Below are 20,531 nucleotides of genomic sequence, written 5' to 3' on the forward strand. Positions count from 1 at the left end.
TCTTCTATGTCTTCTTCACTTGTAGATAAGTACTCTGTTTTCGCGAGGTTAATATCTAGGCCAGCCTTGGTATATTCTTCCTGTAGTTTCTTCATCATGTAGCTGCATAGTTAACTCTTTCAAAAACATCTTGAATGTATGGCTTATAATGGGATCCAGTTCCATAGTTTCCGAATGACTGCGGCTGCTTTGGTTGTTCCTGGATCTTTCTTGTCTCACAAGAAGCTGGAAGAATGAATGCTATGCTAATCCAACGTGAATGTCCCTGGTATATGGAGTCGATCTATCCTTACTCGGTCGTGCTCACTTCACGGAGTTGGCAACTACGACAGAGCATGAAGAGCCAATCCACCACACAACAAGGCCTTAGAGCTCTCGGGAGGCCACTAGTACTTCGAAAAGATTCTGTCATCCTAATGGACACTGCTAGTTAACGTACGAAGCACCTTTATCGATTTGCCTCAACTGCATGGTTAACTCTTTGTCTACAAACGATACATATAAGTCCTACAAATATTTAAAAATTACCAGTGGGCTAATTGTCCATTTATAATCATGTCCCTCTATGCTCTGTATTATCTTTCAGACAGTTGTAGCATATAAACACATTTCTCATTTTATAACCTAAAATTTATTCAAGGCGTGTACGTGAAAACCAATTTTTGTGCTTTATTTGGTTGTTTTATTGACATATATTTACATGTGCATCGTTTATTACAATGAAGTAGGTACATTTTGATTGATTAATTGCATTTATAATGAAATACAAATGCAACAAGTACTTTACCGACATAAATTACTTTGTGGGACGTGAAATGTCCGGTGGTAATTATTTATGGGCCATATTCGTCTCAACGGAAATGCATGTTATTTTTTAGGAAAAACTATTTATTAGAATTTACAACTTCAATATGAGGCTGATCATCTATGGGACAGCGACGAAGAACCATATCAAAAGAGTAGTTCTGAATATGCTCTAAGTCTGAGAATAAATCAACAACTTAGAACTATACATAAACTCTGGAGGAGGATAAAATTGAAGAAACTGTGACTGTGAGGGTGTTTGTCACTTTCCAGGTTTCACATCCGTAGAGTAGAACAGACTTGACATTTGATCGGAATATTCTTTGTCCTTGTAGTATACTCGCCAGATCTCCAAACAGGGTTGAGCGTGCTGAAAGCTTGTTGGGCTTTTCGTATCTATTACAAATATCGTCTTCTGTACCTCCGTTTTCTGTTATGACACATCCAAGATACGTAAAGTTTTCCACATTTTCAATCTGCATATTGTCGATAGTAAATAGCGTGTTGTTCCTTGCATTTATTCTCATGGACTTGGTTTTACTAATATTTATTTTCAAACCTATTTTATTGGCTTCAGTGGAAAGTGTTTCCAATTGGTAAGCCAGATCTTGGAACCTTTTACCTAATAGGCAGATATCGTCCGCGTATTCTAGATCGCTTAGGCGTGTGGTTAACGTCCATTGTATCCCTCTTGTGTCGGAGTCTAGTTTGGAGAGAACATAGTCTATAGCTATGTTAAAAAGAAACGAACAAAGCACGTATCCCTGTCTAACTCCAGTAAGTACGTCGAATTCGTCACTGTTGATCCCATTGTGTGTCACGCTGCATTTCGCATCAGTATATAGTGACTTTATAATAGAAATTATGTTTTGCGGGATGTTTCTTAGCTCTAAAATTTTCCATACAGCAGCGTGAGACAAGCTATCAAAGGCACGTTCAAAATCAACAAAAATGTATAGGGGTGTGTTCCATTCAACCGATTGTTCCATTATTACCCTCACAGTATTAATGTGGTCTATGCAGGAGGATTCTGGTTTATATTCTGCTGGGAAATAATGTACAAAATATTTTATTTTTACATTGTAATTATGACCTCTGAGCATGTGTAAAATGTGTCAAGTGTTCTTTTAATGAATATTTTCCAAATTTTTGTTACATATTTTTTTGCGTCTCATAGTCTCTAAGCATATACCAGAACTACTATACTCGCTAAAACGACACTCAGTCCTAACTGCAAGACTGTAAGAGTCTCGCAGGCTTAGTCTTGTTCTTGCTTAAATCTTGCACGGTCAGTCTTGGTCTTGGTCTTGCTAAAATTAGGCGGTCTTGGTCTTGGTCTTGCGAAAACGCATATTTGTTACAACCAGATTAGTTATTATCTAGAATTTAATATGGTTCTAATCAGTGACCTCTGAGAGATTAACATAAGCGTACTTAGATAAAATTATTGAATTTCTCATAGCCTGTACTTGGGTTTTTGACCAATCAGAGAAACTTACTTTAGCGAAACTCCCAAACCGGTTGGAAATTAATGGTACCCTAATAAGTTTGTCACAGTAGTACTTGTGATTGGAAAGAGTTTGTTTGTGTATTGACAGTGAAAATAAGGAGACGTGTTTTAGATATAAATCAAATAATATTTAATTTGCACGCTTATTTTACTGCTGAAAAAGCCAATGGACGCCCTTGGCGACCAGTTCAATCCGTACACAAACGAGTGTATGATGCATTGTGTATTAGTGAGACAAAACTCAAATCAGATTTGAAAAACAGAAAAAGTTTAAATAGTGAAATATAGGTCACACAATAGACAAAGGACAAAAAAGTACTGTTCGGAGTATAGTTTCTAAGTGTTCAACAATGACCGGAATTGTAGAAGTAACCATTTATATACTTTTGAAACAACAAAATAAGAAACTATTACAGAAGCATCAAAAATGTCAATAGGAAGAAGATGCTAGCAAATAGACGATATTGCAAAACAAACATTTCGAAGAAAAAAGCATTCTTTTGATTTTAATAATAAGATACCTACTTTGCATTTTTAACAGGCACTAATAGTAACGAAACTTTGCCAAATATGACAAGAAACAAATTGCGAAAAATCTTGTACGAATTAGACTTTGTTTGAAAGAAGCACGATAAAAAATATGTGCTTAGAAAGAAAAAAAAATAATTTGTTGGAGGCGATTTTTAAAAGAAATTCGAAAACTGAGAAGAAAAGGCACTAATAGTTTCATCTGGATGAAATCGATTAATGAAGGATATTTTTTAAGAAGAGTTTGCCACGATAAACAGGTTACAAATTCTCGTCAGGCGTTTAGTGAAGATTTTAATAAGCATGAAGGGATTACAACAATGGAATCAACAAATGAAAAATACAGTAATTGAAAAGAAATGGGCATATCACAAGTACTTACAAAATAAGAGAAAAAAAAAAACAAAGGAATATACCGAAAAACACGAAACGAAACTAAAAATATTTGAAGGAAAACACATCAGTAATCATGGGAAACGTTTGTTAGTCACATTGAAAATTATTTACATGGAAAACAAAGGTTTGCTTGCCCAATAATAAAACAAATAACTAGAAGAAAAAAACCCTTCCGTAAAATGGAGAGAGGGAAATAAATTTTTGTATATTTTAGGAAACTCTTTTACTGTGAACTGCAGTTATGAGGAACATTTACTGTAACCTTCAATCTTACATAAATTAATACTTTATATCGCAATAATGGCTTGCATAGGGGTACCTATATTAAGTATGGTAGTGATAACAATACAAGTGACATTATTATGCAATTAAACACAATGGATTACAAATGATTCGAAATAAACGTCTTCTCGACTTGCAGTAATTGAATAACCATGAGTTTACGCACATGAACATAATTTACACCGATGTAACTAAAAATATAAAATTTTAATCTTTTGACGGTATTAAAAAATCATTTAAATTATTTTTTATTTGTTTCCGGGCAGTTAATACATACGAAAAGAATTAAACTATCTATGAAATGAGATGTGTATTTAAAACCATTTGTGGTAAATGGCCAAAAAGTCTAGTTTTTTCAACAGAAAAACCAAAGAATAATTACACAAAGAAACAATACTTCACACAAGCTGAATATAAGACAAAGTTAGTAGGATATGAAGCACCATATATTAGCAGATGTCCATTTAATGAATAGCAGCTCAATTACATAAACAGCACAACCATAACAATCAAAGTTAAAGAGCTATCAATAACAAATATGTATATACAATAAAAAGCTGTTAAAACTTTAAAGATAATCGCAATATTGAAACCAAACAACCACGCAACAAACCAATAGCTCTCTTAAGCTGCTACTTTAAACTTATGGTGAGGTTGCTGGTCAATAGAATAGGACCAAAAATCCTAAACATCAGAAAATAAAATCTGCACAGACCAAGTATTAAGTCTGATTACACACATAGAGGCTGGTTTCCAAAAATGAGAAAAAACGTCGGTTGTCTTCGTAGACTTAACTGGTACCTACGACACATTCTGTATGGAAAGTCTTCTTTATAAACGTGTTAATATCAGATACTTTCGCGTCCTACAATGTAGCAATATAAGCCAACAGAGCAAGTTAAACAATGGATTGTCATGTTCTCCACTCAGCCACCTAGCTCTACCCTCTCTGCACAGACAGGAATACATCCTGGCGTCTTGAGTCGAAACAGCTCGTTGACAACAGTTTCGTCTTCGTGCTAAATGGTTGGAATTGTGCAATGAAAACACTCTCTGCTACATACGAGGGTAAACAGATCCATCAGAAATTAACAACGGTTTTGATATCTCTCGTCATCTAAGGAAAAGCCTGAAGAGAATTTGAACCGAACACGGTAACAGAGCAGAAAATTTATGTAAGTGGCACCCAACTGCAAGAAGTGGACCGTGGAGCTTCAAATCCATACATGCGTCATCTGGTTTCTGCATATAATTTTAATATATAATATGAATTACACACACTACATATTTTAAAGTGTTTTATATGACCATGTATTCAGAAACATTTTAAAATAGCCATTGATTCCCTAGTTTCTTGTAAGACAAGAATAGACCACGAACAAACTAACAAAAGTTAGTAATGTAATGAAGTTTAATAACGAACAAAAAAGGTTCTGTAAGTGGGCATGACTGGAGAAACATGGAAAAGATATACGTACATTATGAAATAAGGCCTAGATTCAAAAAAAGGCCCTAAAAGCAGAAGGGCTAAAGATTATTCGACAGAAACAAACATAAATGTATACTATACTCAAAAGATCTTTTAGTTCACAGTGTAGAAAGACCTATGACACCAGACAACCTCTTTATATACAATCTACAAGATAAAGAATTCTTGCCTGGACATGGGTCATTTAAATCTTATACATTTAAAGTACAAAAAAAGTGATGATTATTGTACAGAATGCAGAATAATGTAATTACTGTCTTCTTTTGCAATGTTTTTGCAAACAAACAGAATGTACTGAGGATTTTCGTTTGAGATATAATCCCAGAAAACTTTATGGGAAATGCACGAGAAACAAAGCAAAACATTTAACACAATTGTAGACATGGACGGTGTTTTGCAACAACCGTCTAACCCACATTTGTTTACAAATGAGGTTAGACGTGTCAAACTGTCCATCATAATGCATACTCTTCTTCTTCTTCTTCTAATGGCGCTACAACCCTTTGTGAGTCTTGGCCTGCTTAACAATGTTCTTCCATTCTGCCCTGTCGGATACTTTCCTTCGCCACTGCCTGATGTTCATGGTTTTAAGATCCCTCTCTACGTCGTCTATCCATCTTTTACGGGGCCTTCCTCTTGTTCTGTTTCTTTGGGGCTTCCATCTCTGGACTACTTTTACAGCTCGATTATCTGGCATTCTTTCTAGGTGATCAAGCCAGTTCAGTCTTTGTGACTTTACAAATCTGACAATATCTGCGCTCTGCATTAGTTCATCCAGCTCGTGATTCATTTTAATTCTCCACGAACCATCGCTGCATTGGGTTGGTCCAAATATCTTCCTTAGTATTTTGCGCTCAAATATTCTCAGTTGATTTTCATCAGTGGTTGAGAGGGTCCACGTTTCACATCCATATGTGACCACTGGTCTAATTACTGTTTTGTAGATTCTCAGCTTAGACTCACGATTCAGTAACTTACTTTTCATTAAGTCTTTGTATGCATAAAAGCACTTATTACCGCTAAGAATCCGTGCTTGTATTTCTTGACTGATGTTGTTGTCATTTATTATTGAGCCTAGGTAGGGAAAAGTGGAGGCATATTTGTAGGTATGGTTGTCTACCTTCAGATTCTCATGTTCATTCGATTTTGTGCACTCCATATATTTTGTTTTGCTTTCATTTATATATAGACCAAACGTAGCAGCTTCTCGTTTCAGTTCTATAACTTTTTCGCTTAATACACTTTTGTTGCGGCTTATTATGGCAACATCATCCGCATATGCGCATATTTGCATAGATCTTGTATTAATACAGCCGTTTATATCCAGTTTTCTAACAACAGCTTCTAAAGTTAGATTAAAAAGTGTTGTTGATAAGGCATCCCCTTGTCTAACTCCATTTTCAATATCAAAGGCCTGCGTCATATCTCCATCTATTTTCACCATAGCTTTGGAACCCTCCAGAGTCATTCGTATAAGTTTAACCAACTTATTGGGTATCCCTAACATAGATAGTTGCTTTAACATCTTTTGTCGATCTACTCCATCAAACGCCTGTTTGAAATCGATATACAAGTTGTAAATAGGTATGTTATATTCAACACATTTTTCATGTATACCTCTTAACATATGTATTTGGTCAATAGTTGACCTCTTTGGTCTGAAGCCACATTGGTATTCACCAATAATCTCCTCCGAAAACGATTCCAGGCGGCTATATATAATTCCTGATAATATCTTGTAGATGACATTTAAAACTGTTATGCCCCTATAATTTTTGCAGAGTCGTTTGTCTCCCCCTTTGTGCATAGGAAGTATGATTCCCACTTTCCAATCTTCTGGGATGACTTCTAGTGTCCATATGCGGTCGATTAGTTTATGGATACGCCTCCATAGCGCATGTCCACCATTCTTTATCAGTTCTGCAGTTATTCCATCTGTGCCAGGTGCTTTGTTATTTTTTAGATGTTTTATGACGTTTATCGTTTCTTCCAATGTTGGTTGCTCAACTAGTTGTTCTGCTGTGTGGTGAATTATCTCTTCATCTTCGTTTTGTTCTTTTTCTGGGTTTAACAGCTCTTGAAAATGCTCCTTCCACCTTTTCATTATTTCCTCTTTCTCGCTGATAATTGCCCCATTTTTGTCCTTGCAAACTGTTGATCTTGCTATGTATCCTTGGGTGCATTGCTTGATTTCCTTGTAAAATTTTCTAGCCTCTCTTCTGTTATTATAATCTGTAATTTGTTGTATTTTTCTATTCAACATTTCTCTCTTTTTCCTTCTGCATATTTTCTTTGCATCTTTTCTGAGTTCTTCATATGCCTTTCTATTCGATCGGGAATCCCTTTGTAGACATTTCTGTCTAGCTATATTTTTGCTATTTATTACTTGTTGGCAATCTTGGTCAAACCATTCCTCGTTTCTTTGGCTTGAGGTTTCACCTAATGTTTCCTTTGCCATATTTGTAATTGTCGTTTTGATGATATTCCATTCTTCTTCAATGTTGTTTTGTTCTCCTCTTTCACTTAATATTACTTTTATTTTCTGCTGGTACTCATTCTTCTTTTTAGGATTTCTAAACATATATGTATTCCATTTTCTTTGTTTGGCGCCTTTCTCTTTTCTTACCATTGATATTCTTTGTTTTATCTTCGATATAACCAAGAAATGGTCCGAATCGCAATTTGCGCCTCTATATGTTCTAACATCTGTTACGGAGGTTGCCCACCGCTTAGATATTAATATGTGATCAATTTGATTAAATTTATTAGTACCAGGTATCATCCAGGTTCCTTTATGAATATTTTTTTTTTTTTTTTTTTTTTTTTTTAATGCATACTACATCAAGCAAAAATGATATAAGCCATATCCATACTCATGGAGGCGTTTGTGAACTAAGTTCTAAACCACATTCGTCAAATAATATGAAAACAGAAATTTGTAGAAATAGTCTAACCCATGTTTTCATTATATGTGGGTTAGACGCTTGTTGCAAATATTTGTAAGCGTCTTTTCATTGTGTGCACCCGATGCAAAGTATTAAATTGAACAAATCTTTATTTTGACTTATTAAGACGAGAAATTTATTATTACACTAATATTACAATTTTATTTAAATAAATAAAATTGTACCAAACTAGAGGATTTACCTTTAATGGTAAAATACGAAAGTATATTATTTAAAACTGTGAATTTTCTGTGTTGTCAGCTCGGCAATTGATTAAAGAAATTTTTAAATTCCTTTTATCACAGATAGTGTACCGAAAAGGTAACATAATATGTTTTGCGATTAGTCGTATGTTTGTGTCATAAATGCCGACAAAAAATTGCATTATCAAATAACGAAACCTATTGTCCATTATATAAAATATTGGAACTGTTGCTTGATAGTCAAAATTCTGGTCAGCAAAATATTGTATGCCTTTTTAACAAAGGAGTTTGATATTTCAACATATTGTTTTAAACTTTATCTAATTTCAAAATGATGACTTCTTGGTATTTTTGAGAGAAAAATCCTTGGTGTTCTCAGTTCAGTGACTATAATTTTTATTATTCGAGGTACGTATAAACTTATTTTGACTTAAAATTTCACAGTAGATATAAATTTTTATTTAATAAACCTTTTATTTAATATTAACAGCAAACGGCAGTTAAACTAATTTGAACCTATGATAGCTATGATAGATTATAATACTTGTACATACAGAAATATTATATCGAGTTTAAAATTAGCTACGTTAGTGGGGTTAGATCTTTTTTGCTAACTGCACTATAACACAAAATTTATTTTTTTTTTTGCAGTTGTAAAAAATATTTTGTAAATGTAACATTTTTACTTCGTGATAATCTATTAAAATCGGATGTTTTAAGTGAGTGCCTAATACTCTTATTTTATTTTAGAGGATGGATATTTCAAGAGGAAAGCTATTAGCTAACCTGGGGATTCAAAAATTTCAACTTTGACCACTGATCCTCGAGAACACGAAACAAGTAGTTCCTGTAGTATTCAGAAAATTATATCTGCTGAAATGGATTTTGATTAGCCATACCAGTCCTCTGGCAGTGAATATTTTCCTGAACCCGAGGAAACTGATTCTGTAGAAGAAACGAGGGGCCAAGAAGATATGGAAATCTATTTAAATATACCAAAAAATGATGGCAGAAAGAAACGCGGAAGATCAAGAAAAACATTAAATCAATCAAGACCAGACAGAAAAAAGTTTGCAAATGGTAACAAAAAAATATGTTTCGACAAGAAACAACACTGTATTGACTGTATAAAAAGTTCATACATACATAGATAGACACATAGAAAGTTCTGCACAGGCTACACAGAAGGAGAATCTAGAAAGATATCACAAGGAACGTCTTGAAATTGCAAATGAATTAAGGAAGGAAATGAAGGCTGATCTAATATGCGCGCAAGAGGATGAAACACTGGAGACCCTGACTTTTGATCTCCAAAAAACTCATCCTTTACCAAAAATGCCGACTGGAGTCACATATTACAAAAGACAATTAAATTTACTTAATTTGGGTATTTATTTCGGCAGTACAAAAAGAAGTATTTTTAAGCCTTATTTTCTATCAGTGAATTTTTTACAGTAGGTAGATACATTATGTTCATTTACTCTGAATCATATAATATGTGGCTTAGACTATTATTGCATGCCATCACCATCCAACAACATGCAACATCATCCACATATCAATGAGATTTTGATTCTCAGAAGCCGTTTTATTGTTATTACCGGTCATACTGCAACCAATTGGCTTAATATACATTTTTCATTTGTTTAACCTTCTGACTCAGGTTCTAGTGTTAACAAATACTTTTTATGTGCCCTCCAAAGCACATTGATGGATCAGTTGAAATAAAAATTGAAAAATTTCTGGTGACTGCTGGGAGCAAACCTGGTCTCTTCAGCTTGTTAAGCGGGGCGACCCGAGAATAATCTCGGGAAAAACAGACAATAGTAGAAGTGAACCAAAAAGAAAAAGGGAGAATTCCCTTCCTGAGTCACCGATCAGATGGTTAGTCTGAGAAAAAAAACTTATTCGAAACGGATACCGCACCTTATGAAAGGAAAGAATGCTGTGCGTATTTTTGAATTATGGAACGCCTCATAGCATATGAAAGACTAATGAATGAACTGTCTAAAACAGTAAAAGATATCCCAAACCTCACATAATTTCAGAAAATACCTAGTCGTGAACTGGCTCAATAAACACAAATACGAGCCAGAAGAAAATTGAATGATTGATACTGACACCCAAACTGACCCGTAGCATGGCTGCTTCCAGAAAAGAATCAGTAAATTGGATAATATTAACAGCTATGAAACCTGGGAAGAAATTACTAACCTGATATGGAATGATAAGGTATAAGAGGACCAATGTAGTTACCGGAAATCCTATTAACACCGGAAATTACATCATTAAGGTTGTCATGGTAGAACCAAACAACCCTCAAATGAGCACCGGTATTCCGGGGCTATACAGGGATAAATACCCAGATTTGGTAGAACTTTAGGAGGAATATGAAGAGCTCGAGCAAAGCACTACAATTAAATCAAAAGGTGGAAAGGAAAACAAAATTAACAGACAGAAAACAAATCTGGGATAAAATTAATATGGTGAAGGAAGAAGTGGGTCAACGGGGGACGGTCGCTCTCCACCACATTAATGCAATGTTAGTAAATGAACTCCGCAAAATGTGCGAGATAATCTTCAAAGAATCTTCATAAGAACCGCGGTGACTGAATACATCCATACTACAAACAAACGGAAGGAGAGGGCCACATACGGTATGATTGTTACAAAAAATGATGCCGCCTATAAGGACATACTAGAAAACAGACTGAAAACAACTGTAAAGTCAACCGGCGTAGCAGAGGCCGTATACTCGCTTAGGAGTATAAAAGAGGGAAAGCTTCTTATCACCGTGGAGAAAAACCAAGCAGCACTACAAAAAATAAAAACTGCACTTGTAACAACAGATAATGGTCTCAGAGCATTCCAAATAGGAGAAGAAACTACAACTTAAATTATACATATAAGAGGCATGCCAGAAGATGGAGAAGTTATCGAGGCCTTCCAAGAACAAATAGGTAAGTGGGAAGACCACTACAAGATAGGTAAGCTGCGACCACTGAGGGGCAACACACTTGCTAAAACAATTGTCATTCCGGCGAAAGCTGCTAAAATCCTCTTGCGCATAGATTTCCACAGAGTTGGGGTATGTAGGTGCAGAGTGGAGAAAAGTGTTACCGCTGCGGTAAATCAGAGCATGAAGCAAAGAAGTTTCAAGAGGAAGAAAGGTACGTCCTCTGCAATGACGCCCACAGAACTGGTAGTGCGGACTGCACACATTTTAAGAAGGCCCTTCAGGAAGCGAGATATCTTGAGAAATTCAGGACAAATAAAAAAGAAAATTGTCTTTTCACCTATGCTCACTTCCATACCTTCTTTCTCCTTTCCAAACAACAATTATGTTGACCCCCTTTTGGAGTCCTCCAAACCCCCATACGACGAAGCTACGGCTACTTTTAGCATAATGACGTTGTCAAAGGGAGTTACGACAACTACAGTCTAAGTGCCTGTCCCCCTCATCCTATGTGACCTTTAACACATATTAAGGTAACGACCACAAATGGTTTCGATCAGGGCAGACTGAATATTCTATAAGTGAATGTCGGAAGAGCCAAGGATGCTTACGATCTGATATATGCGAAAAAAAATCATCAAAAATAACAGACGGATTGCAGATAAGAATATACCTGCAAATAGTACATCCGATCCTTTTGTATGGTGCCCCCTATGGATTGAAGTCTTAAGGTTTGACAGGTATAAAGATCTGATTACAAGAGCTCAAAGAAAGCCCCTTCTTAAAGTAGTTAGTGCATAACAGACTACATCTACGAATACCTAGCGAAAGAAAGAGCCATCCTAAGTAATAGCGTCAACAGCCATCTGACACAGGTAAGAGATAAAATTAGAAACCAAATGCTTAATTAATGGCAATCAGAATGAGAGGCACAAAGGGAAACAAAAAACAATGGACAAAAATGCTAATACCCAATGTAAGAGCATGGTATAAATGTTGGATTAGAAAAATAAATTATTTCTTTGCACAATTCCTAACCGGACATGGTTCTTTTAGATCATACATATACAGAATTAAAAAAACAAATGACGATATCTGCATGGAATGTGGTGTGACTGATGAAGTGAAACATTGCATTTTTGAATGTAATGTCTTCATAGAAGAACATCGAAGATTAAGAATTAAGCTAGGTGAGGTCACACCAAATAATATACTGAATTTAGCAATACAGAACAGAGAGAGAGAGAGAGAGAACTTCGATTATGTGCTAAAAATAATAACGAAAATCATAAAAATGGAGATGCTGGAAAGAGCGAGACAGGATGAGGGAATAGGCTGAAAAACTAGTAAAACAATTTTTTAATTTATGTTTTTGTCCATTATACACATACTTTAATATAACGTATTAGTTTTATTTATGTATTAAAGCATGGTATGAGACATTATATAACGATACTGGCCCTTGAAACTTTTAGTTATCTTCTAGGCCCGATACTGAAGACTATACTTCGTTACCATGTAATCTGGGACTGCAGTAGTGCCCAGAAGTTACGTTCGCCAAGAAAAGTTCCATGTGTGCTGCTGGAAGAGAGGGTGAGTTTAGTAGGTAGGAACATTCCAACGTTATAGTTCGGATGAATCCAACAGTATCTGGGTCCTCTTTCCAGATCTCTTTAGACGATTCTCAAAAAAAGCTTGGTAGGCCATTACCTAGCTATTGCCTATGAGAATTTCAAATCTAAAACATGTTTTTGTTGAACATTCCAAAAAAGTTGCTCACTAAATATGGACTATATTGTACTAAACAGAAGTATAAATTTCAAGAATAAAGAACTTGACATCAAAGAGGGAAAGTAGAGATATATATAGAGGAAATAAAACAAATATATTTAATCAGGTAGATGTATGAGAAGACATGTGCAGGAAAACTGTACTGGAATACAAATTTTGATGATTTATTAAAGGAAGAACCAGTAGGGCCAGCAGAAACAGTCATAACAATAGTGCAAAAATAGCAAATAATGAAGTATGAATAGCAGTAGGGGAACAAGTGGTTTGTTTGTTTAATATAATTATGGAAAATGTCTAACAATAAAATGCAGGGCCATAAAACTACTTTCTCACACCAAAAAACATATCAGTACTTTATTAATTAAAGTAAAGCCTTTGGTGAAGTGGCAGACTGGGTTCAAATAATTACCTACTAATAACCAGGAAGATTCATGAAGAATTTGTCAATGTTCATAGAAAACTGGTTGAAAATTTCTGGAATATTAAAGGATTGGAGTTGTACAATTGATTGTGCACTGATTGGACCATTGGTGGTGGTTCAACACTGGTAGAAGTCTTATAGGCAATATACTTACCAAACCATTAATGCAAAATCTAAATTGGAAGTAATTCAACTACTAGAATAGAAAAAAAAAATATTGGCACAAAGTATGCTTTAGAAATAAATAGAGCAAAAATAGGAAATATGGTAATATATAGGACTAACTGCAATTAGTTTTCCTTATGAGATACCATGAAATTACTAACAAAAGAGTATTGGTTTTATGATTCAATATGGATACAATGTATCTTTACAATAGACCCCAGAGTTAATGTTGATTATATGTAGTCAAATGAATTATTCTCAAATATATGGATCCCGAGATGCCTTAAAAGTACTGACAAAACCATATATTAAGGTCTTAAACTTTAAAATGTGCAATGGTAACTTCAAATTGTCAGCAGAAGTTGCCCAGATAACAAGAAGATATGTGTTTAGATTAAATATATGGAAGTGTAAACATCAAATAAACAATTTATCTTACATTTTATGGTTTATTCCCAAGATATTTGCGAAAAATGGTGTCACTTCTAATAGCACCAAGTGCTATGAGACACAGTATCATAGTATAGTAACTACAGACACAGTAGTGATATGACATTACCTAATATTTTAATATATTTTACATTTTCTCATTACTATTTCATTAATACCTATTGGTTGAAAAAAAAAAATGTTCCAAGTGTTAAGGGTTTATGTGGAATTATTAAAGTAGATAATATAAACATTTCACAATGTATAAACGGAAGAAATAAAAGAGTTACTAGAGATAATTAACACTGTTCATTGGTTTGGACTAAAAATGTTAGCATAATTAGTTTTCTGACTTCACCTGTCATGCTTTAGTTGAATATTTAATTACTATTAATAATCAATTATCTCTAAGCAATTTTGTTTCATTTTAATTAAAATATACCTATTTATTAAATAAACAATAAAGCATATTTAGAGAGTTTTTTATTACTGATTACAGCAGGTTCAAATAATAATAAATTATTATGGATTAACTTATATAATATGCTTATCTCTTACTCACTACATAAAAAATATTAAAATACTATATATTGTTGATAATGATTGTTTTTATTTACTGGATAGTACCATTTTGGTTTTCGTTGAGTTCAAAATTAATAATAAACATTTGCAGCAGAAATTGTTGTTTGTATACTATTCATACCAATTATTATCTTATTTTGATACATTGATAGTCACAAGTCCCTTAATATATGTCATAAAAATAAACAGAGGTAATGCAACTGCAAGAAAAATATTTAATTGGGAAATTTGATATGTTTCAATTCTTCAAATCAATTGTTACTCAAATATTTTATTCTTTTAATGGGTTTTTAAGATACATACTAGGAAAATTAATTAAAAATAATTATTATAGAAATTACCAACTTGGGGTACACTAATAATTTATATTTATAAGCATAAATTAAAAATAACTTACCTTAAGACCACTTCTGCCTTGCTGCTTCAGTAACACATTTTCAGGTTTCATATCACAATGGATAATTTTATTTCGGTTTAAAGCATCCAAGCATTGAAGTAAAGAGTGGCTAAATTTTCTAACAAGTTGCAAACTGAAGCCTTGGAATTTGTTCTTTTTAATAAGTTCATAAAGATTTATAGAAAGCAGTTCAAAAGTAATGCACATGTGGTTCCTAAAGGTAAAGGAATCTAGCATGTGGATTATGTTCATGGTGTTGTCCTTATCTTGTTTTCTTAAATGTTCTAAAATGCGTACCTCTTCTTGGGCTTGTCTATGAAATCTTTTTTCGTTTCTTACCATTTTAAGAGCTACATGCATATGGTTTTTGTGATCATAGGCCTTAACCACTTGTCCAAAAGAACCTTTTCCTATCACTTTAAGAACTTCATATCTATAGGCTACATGGTCATGTGGAATGTGTATGTAGGAGCCCTGGTCATTGTCATAATCACAGTTGTTTGGATTGCTGATTATACCAGGCCTTTTCTTTGCGTTGGCACCAATGAAATATATTTGAGGATAGTTAAATATTTCATGATGTTCATATGGTGTTAATTTATTCATATATAATTTCATAACCTGCTCAGGAGTTGCTACCATCGTTTTAGGTTTACATTCTGTAGTGACTGGAACAGTTGATGTTTTAACTTGAGATAAAGCTGACCCTCTTGGCATATGAGATTGCATGCACTGAAGAACACAGGAACCACCGACAGAAAGCTCTGGAAGACCAGCGGAATTCGCAGAGGAAGCAGTAGATGCAGCAGGGGGACTCTGTTCTTTGAGTGAGCCCTTGTTTAATGGTGGTAAACTACCGCCGCCACCTTCTTGAATATAAGAATGAGAAGATACTGGAAACAACTGTGTTCTAGACATAGGCATTTTTACAGTATTTACCACAACAGCACTAGACATCTCTAGGGCAATGCTGACTCTCTAAGAGGTTGATGGCCAACCATTAGAGCGAGCCCGAGCACCTGTACCCGTAAAATCATTCAACAGCTAATGTAAGGGTTTCTTCGTCGATACAACACACCGCTTGGTTTAATTTACACTACTGTCCGAATTACGATTTTCACCCCCTTTTGCCTTTACTTAAAAATCACTAGTTGGCTCACCCCACACTTTTAAAACTAAACACTCAAAATTCTGGTGCCACAGACGTTCTTCTATTCTAAATCTATACTACTTTTTGTCATTTATATTCATTATACTTTTCATTCGGAAACGAAAACATTGCAATTCAAACAAAGGGTCATTGGTTACTTTAAAGCCATATTCCAGCCACAATTGTCAACTTGTGTGTAGTAGGGGACACAACAGAACTCCGGAGGGGGCGCTCGTGACGCTTTCTTTCGATCGACACCATCGATACTTATCGTCACTCTTCGTTTATAGGCATAGCCGTATCATCTAAAAATATTACAGTACACAAATTTTAAAATTACTAGGATAATATCTTCTAATAATAAAAACACAATTATAGAAGAAATTACTTGATAATGACACTTTTTATCATTAATAGGTTTTACCCTTTGTCTGATTCACACTCGTAAAGATAGAAAGAAACAGCGTATCCAATAATTGATTTCGAAAATATTTTGTTTTTTTTTTTTCAACATTATTTACGGACATTATGGCATGACCTTGTCAAATCAATTAATCTTTTTGTGTCTATTTTAGAATGGTCTGTTTTCTTAAATATATAAATCTCGTTTACCATTGTACCCATCTTCATCCTTTTCTATCTAGCTCTGCCTCTTCCGATCTTTCTATTAACTTCCTATTAGATAATTTTATTCTGCTTTGGAGAAAAGTGATTGTTGTATAATTTGCATAGGCTCAGATTCTGGGTATTTCTTCTGCTAATATTCATCCAGCCATTCCATGCGGTAGAAATTGTGGGCGTTCCTTTTTGTTTTTAGATTTCTGTTTAAAGTTCTAGAAATCATAAACTTTAAACCCATTTTTAGTAGTATATCCAATTAATTTGAAAAATATTGTATTCGGCTTCTCATTTAAAGTATTTTGAGATGGCCATAACAATCTTATCGCTACGTTCTAGGATTAATACTATTGTTATAATGTATATTGTTAAATGTTTTCAACTAAGATACCAATAATAAATATTGCTTTGTATTAGCTTGGTTTTCTTATCACAAAACATTTTAATTAGTATTGTGGACATTTTTCCACCTGCCTATTAAATATAGACTTTTATTGTTTTCGGACGCTACTGAAATGTCATAAAAAGGGTTTTGATTGGTTAGAAATTCTGTCTAGTGAATACATCAACGTGAAAAGTCGCGCGGGTAATACGAAATTAATTTTATGGTGAATGTGCAAATCAAATTCAGTATATTGTCCTTGACTAAAAATGTATAGGTCATTGAACTATTTTTAGTATTTGAAACTGATGCAACTGATTATGTCAATATTAAGGGAACAGTATTAACAGTAGCAGCATCTATTTTAACATAGGTTAAATTCAATCAAATTTTTTGTTTATATATAGATAGTAGATTCGCAATATATTTCCTAGGATCCTGACAATACTATGTATTCATGATATCAACACACAAAAATATGGGTTCACTGGCTTGTAGGTGTTTGGACGGGTTTCAGTTCCAACATTTCCTGCATGTAATTTGCAGTTAAATAGTTTTATAGTTAAAAAATGGGTCATTCGAAATAAACAAAATGAGTTGTATTATGAATGAATTAATATTTTAAAAACACCTAAAAATATAAGATTCTTCCCGACACTTTTATTCTCACAAACGATGTTAATGTTAAAATAAGTTCTGATCAAACAGTGCTTCAACTTAACTATCTCCAATCTTTACGTAACGAACTTAGTGAAATGGTTGCAAATGGTGAAAATAATCATACAATTAGATTTATTCATGGTGTTCCCAAAATAGTCAAACAAAATAACCAAAAAAACTATTAGGAGCAGTAATCTTGTTAATAGTAATATGCTTAACATCTACAATGTGAATGGTATGAGAACCAAGATTCTTCTTCTTCTTCATTTATCTATCCTGTCCGGATGTTGGCGATCATCAAGGCTATCAAGGTTTTGTTGACTGCTCTGCGAGACAGTTCCGCGGGGGTCATCTAAAACCATTGTCGGAGGTTTTTTAACCACGAGATACGACGGCGTCCCGGTCCTCTCCTGCCAAATACTTTACCCTGCATAACGAGTTGAAGAATTCGATATTTTTCTTCGTTCCGCATCACGTGCCCGATGTACTCAAGCTTACGTTGTTTCACTAAATTAAGCACTTCTTTTTCTTTTCTCATTGCGCTGTAGGACCCCAACGTTGGTGACATGGTCCACATACGATATTTTTAGTATCCTCCTGTAGATCCACATCTCGAAGGCTTTAATCCACTTTTCTTTGCCTTGCGTCAGTGTTCAGGCTTCAACTCCATATAGTAACACTGGAACAATGTAGCACCTCACTATCCGCATCTTGGTTCCCAAAGTAATCTTTTAAGCGTAGTCCCATTGTGAGTTGAGGGTAGTTCCGAGGTAAGTGAATCTGTCGACTCTCTGGATCTCTTCTCTACCTGTCATTAGTGCCCCGGGATCTAAATTTGCACAGCTGACAACCATGAATTTAGTTTTCTTAATATTAAGGTTCTAGTCCGTATGTTACGCTCACAGTTCTCACTAGCTCTAGTAAGGCTTTTAGATCATTTAGGCTGGTTGCTAGTAACACAGTGTCATCGGCGTAGCGGATATTATTGATGTATTCACCGTTCACTCGGATTCCCATCTCTAGGTTGTGAGGGCTTCAGTAAAAATTTCCTCAGAGTATATATTGAAAAGAATCGGCGAGAACACGCAGCCTTGCCTTACTCATCGCATGATCTTCACTTGGTCGGTCAGCTGGTCTTCGACCTTGATTTGAGCACGCTGGTTCGAGTATAAATTCATGATGATCCGAATGTCCTTCTCATCCAATCCTACTCTTTGTAGGACGGCGAACATCTTCTGGTGCTGACAACGGTCAAATGCCTTGGCGTAGTCAATAAAACAAATATAGACATCATAACTGACATCGCGGCATCTCTGAAGTAGGACTTGTAAGGTGAAAAGTGCTTCACCTGTACCCATGGAATTGCGGAATCCAAATTGCATTTCACCGACATTTTCTTCGCATTTCTTGTAAATTCTGGCATGTATGATTTTAAGAAAAATCTTAAGTGCATGACTCATAAGGCGAAAATCTTCGCACGTTTTCGCAGATCGTTTTTTTTTGGTAGTGTTACAAATGTTGACAATAGCCATTTCTCTGGGATATTACCTGAAACGTATATGGCGTTAAAGAGATCATTTAACTCCTTTGTGCTCACTTCACTCATCACCTTAATAAGTTCAACGGGCAGTTCGTCCGGAAAGAACCAAGATTATTTATTTAAAACAAAATCTTATTTTCTGTGATTATGACATTATATTCAATGAAACCTATCTTAGTGTACGTAAAGTAAAGTATCAAGATACTTTACTTCACTCACCAGATTTATGTGTACAATTTAGGCTTACAGGACCCAATCTCTCTAAATTCCTCTTTCTGGTAAATATCATGATTTTGGACTTCTGGGGTTTTACGTTCAGTCCTACATTTAAAGTCCATTCTGTAACTAGTCAGAGCCTGTTGCATTCTATCTCTGACTGTGTCATTAAATTTGGAGTGGGCTAAGATGACCAGATCATCCGCATAGCCTAAGACAGGATGTCTGTCGTTACTGAGTCTAGCTATTACCCCACCCATGACCAGATTGCACAAAAGAGGAGATAAAACTACCCCCTGAGGACAGTCTCTGATTACTTGTGCTGACACTGTTTCCCCCAGTAACGTTGCGTATATCACACGGCTGCTTAGCATGCATATCCATCTGCAGCTTGCTTGGTTTATTCCTTTTAGACGAATCGGCCTTTTAATTGCTTCGTAGGAGGTGTTTTCGGATTCTATCTCTATATCGAGAAATGCACCCAAAATCACCTCTTGGTTTTCCAGAAAATACCACCACTGTACGAAGTGGTGCAGGACCGTTTCTGTAGAGATAAGACTCCTCCTCGATAACCATACTGTCCCTGATGTATCGGACTTCCAATCAATACACCATCTATAATGTGCCTATCGAAGAATTTTTCTATAGTTTTCAGAACGAGTGACATCAGACTTATATCGGCGTCAGGGACTTAGCTTTTTCTTATCCGACTTTGCTATGTAAAAGCCAAACTTATTAGCCTTCATACTTTTGGTATGTACCCCAGTCCAAGGCTAGACTGCAGTTTGCAGGATCATACATAATTTTTTGTACAGAAGATTAATTTCCTTCTGTTTAAGTATTGGATAAATCTCGTCCAGATCCAATGATTTATATGGCTCAAACTAGTATATTGCCTTTTTGATGTTGTCCTGGTTCACCAATTCTTTTGCCACACTTCAGTTTTCCCTAAATTTGAGACTCAGGCAAGTGCATCCTGAAAAGTTATTTCAGTTCGTACTGGGTGTCTTCACCATTCTAAGTGTATTCACCTGACTCCTTTTGGAGCGAGGGAATATTTATCTGAG

General features: G+C 34.9%; 1 protein-coding gene across 1 annotated transcript in view; it reads right to left on the bottom strand.

The window, feature by feature from the left end:
- Dyrk3 (Dual-specificity tyrosine phosphorylation-regulated kinase 3) overlaps positions 1 to 16,247 on the bottom strand; it is a 79,073-nt gene extending 62,826 nt beyond the window's left edge. The window contains exon 1 of the mRNA XM_072546655.1: positions 14,899 to 16,247. Coding sequence (XP_072402756.1) covers positions 14,899 to 15,855 — 957 coding nt within the window. The 5' untranslated portion in view covers positions 15,856 to 16,247. The remainder of the gene's footprint in view (positions 1 to 14,898) is intronic.
- Between the last annotated feature and the right edge of the window lie 4,284 nt (positions 16,248 to 20,531).

This window comes from Diabrotica undecimpunctata, chromosome 10 (genome assembly GCF_040954645.1).
Source record: "Diabrotica undecimpunctata isolate CICGRU chromosome 10, icDiaUnde3, whole genome shotgun sequence".
In the NCBI taxonomy this organism is placed as follows: domain Eukaryota; kingdom Metazoa; phylum Arthropoda; class Insecta; order Coleoptera; family Chrysomelidae; genus Diabrotica; species Diabrotica undecimpunctata.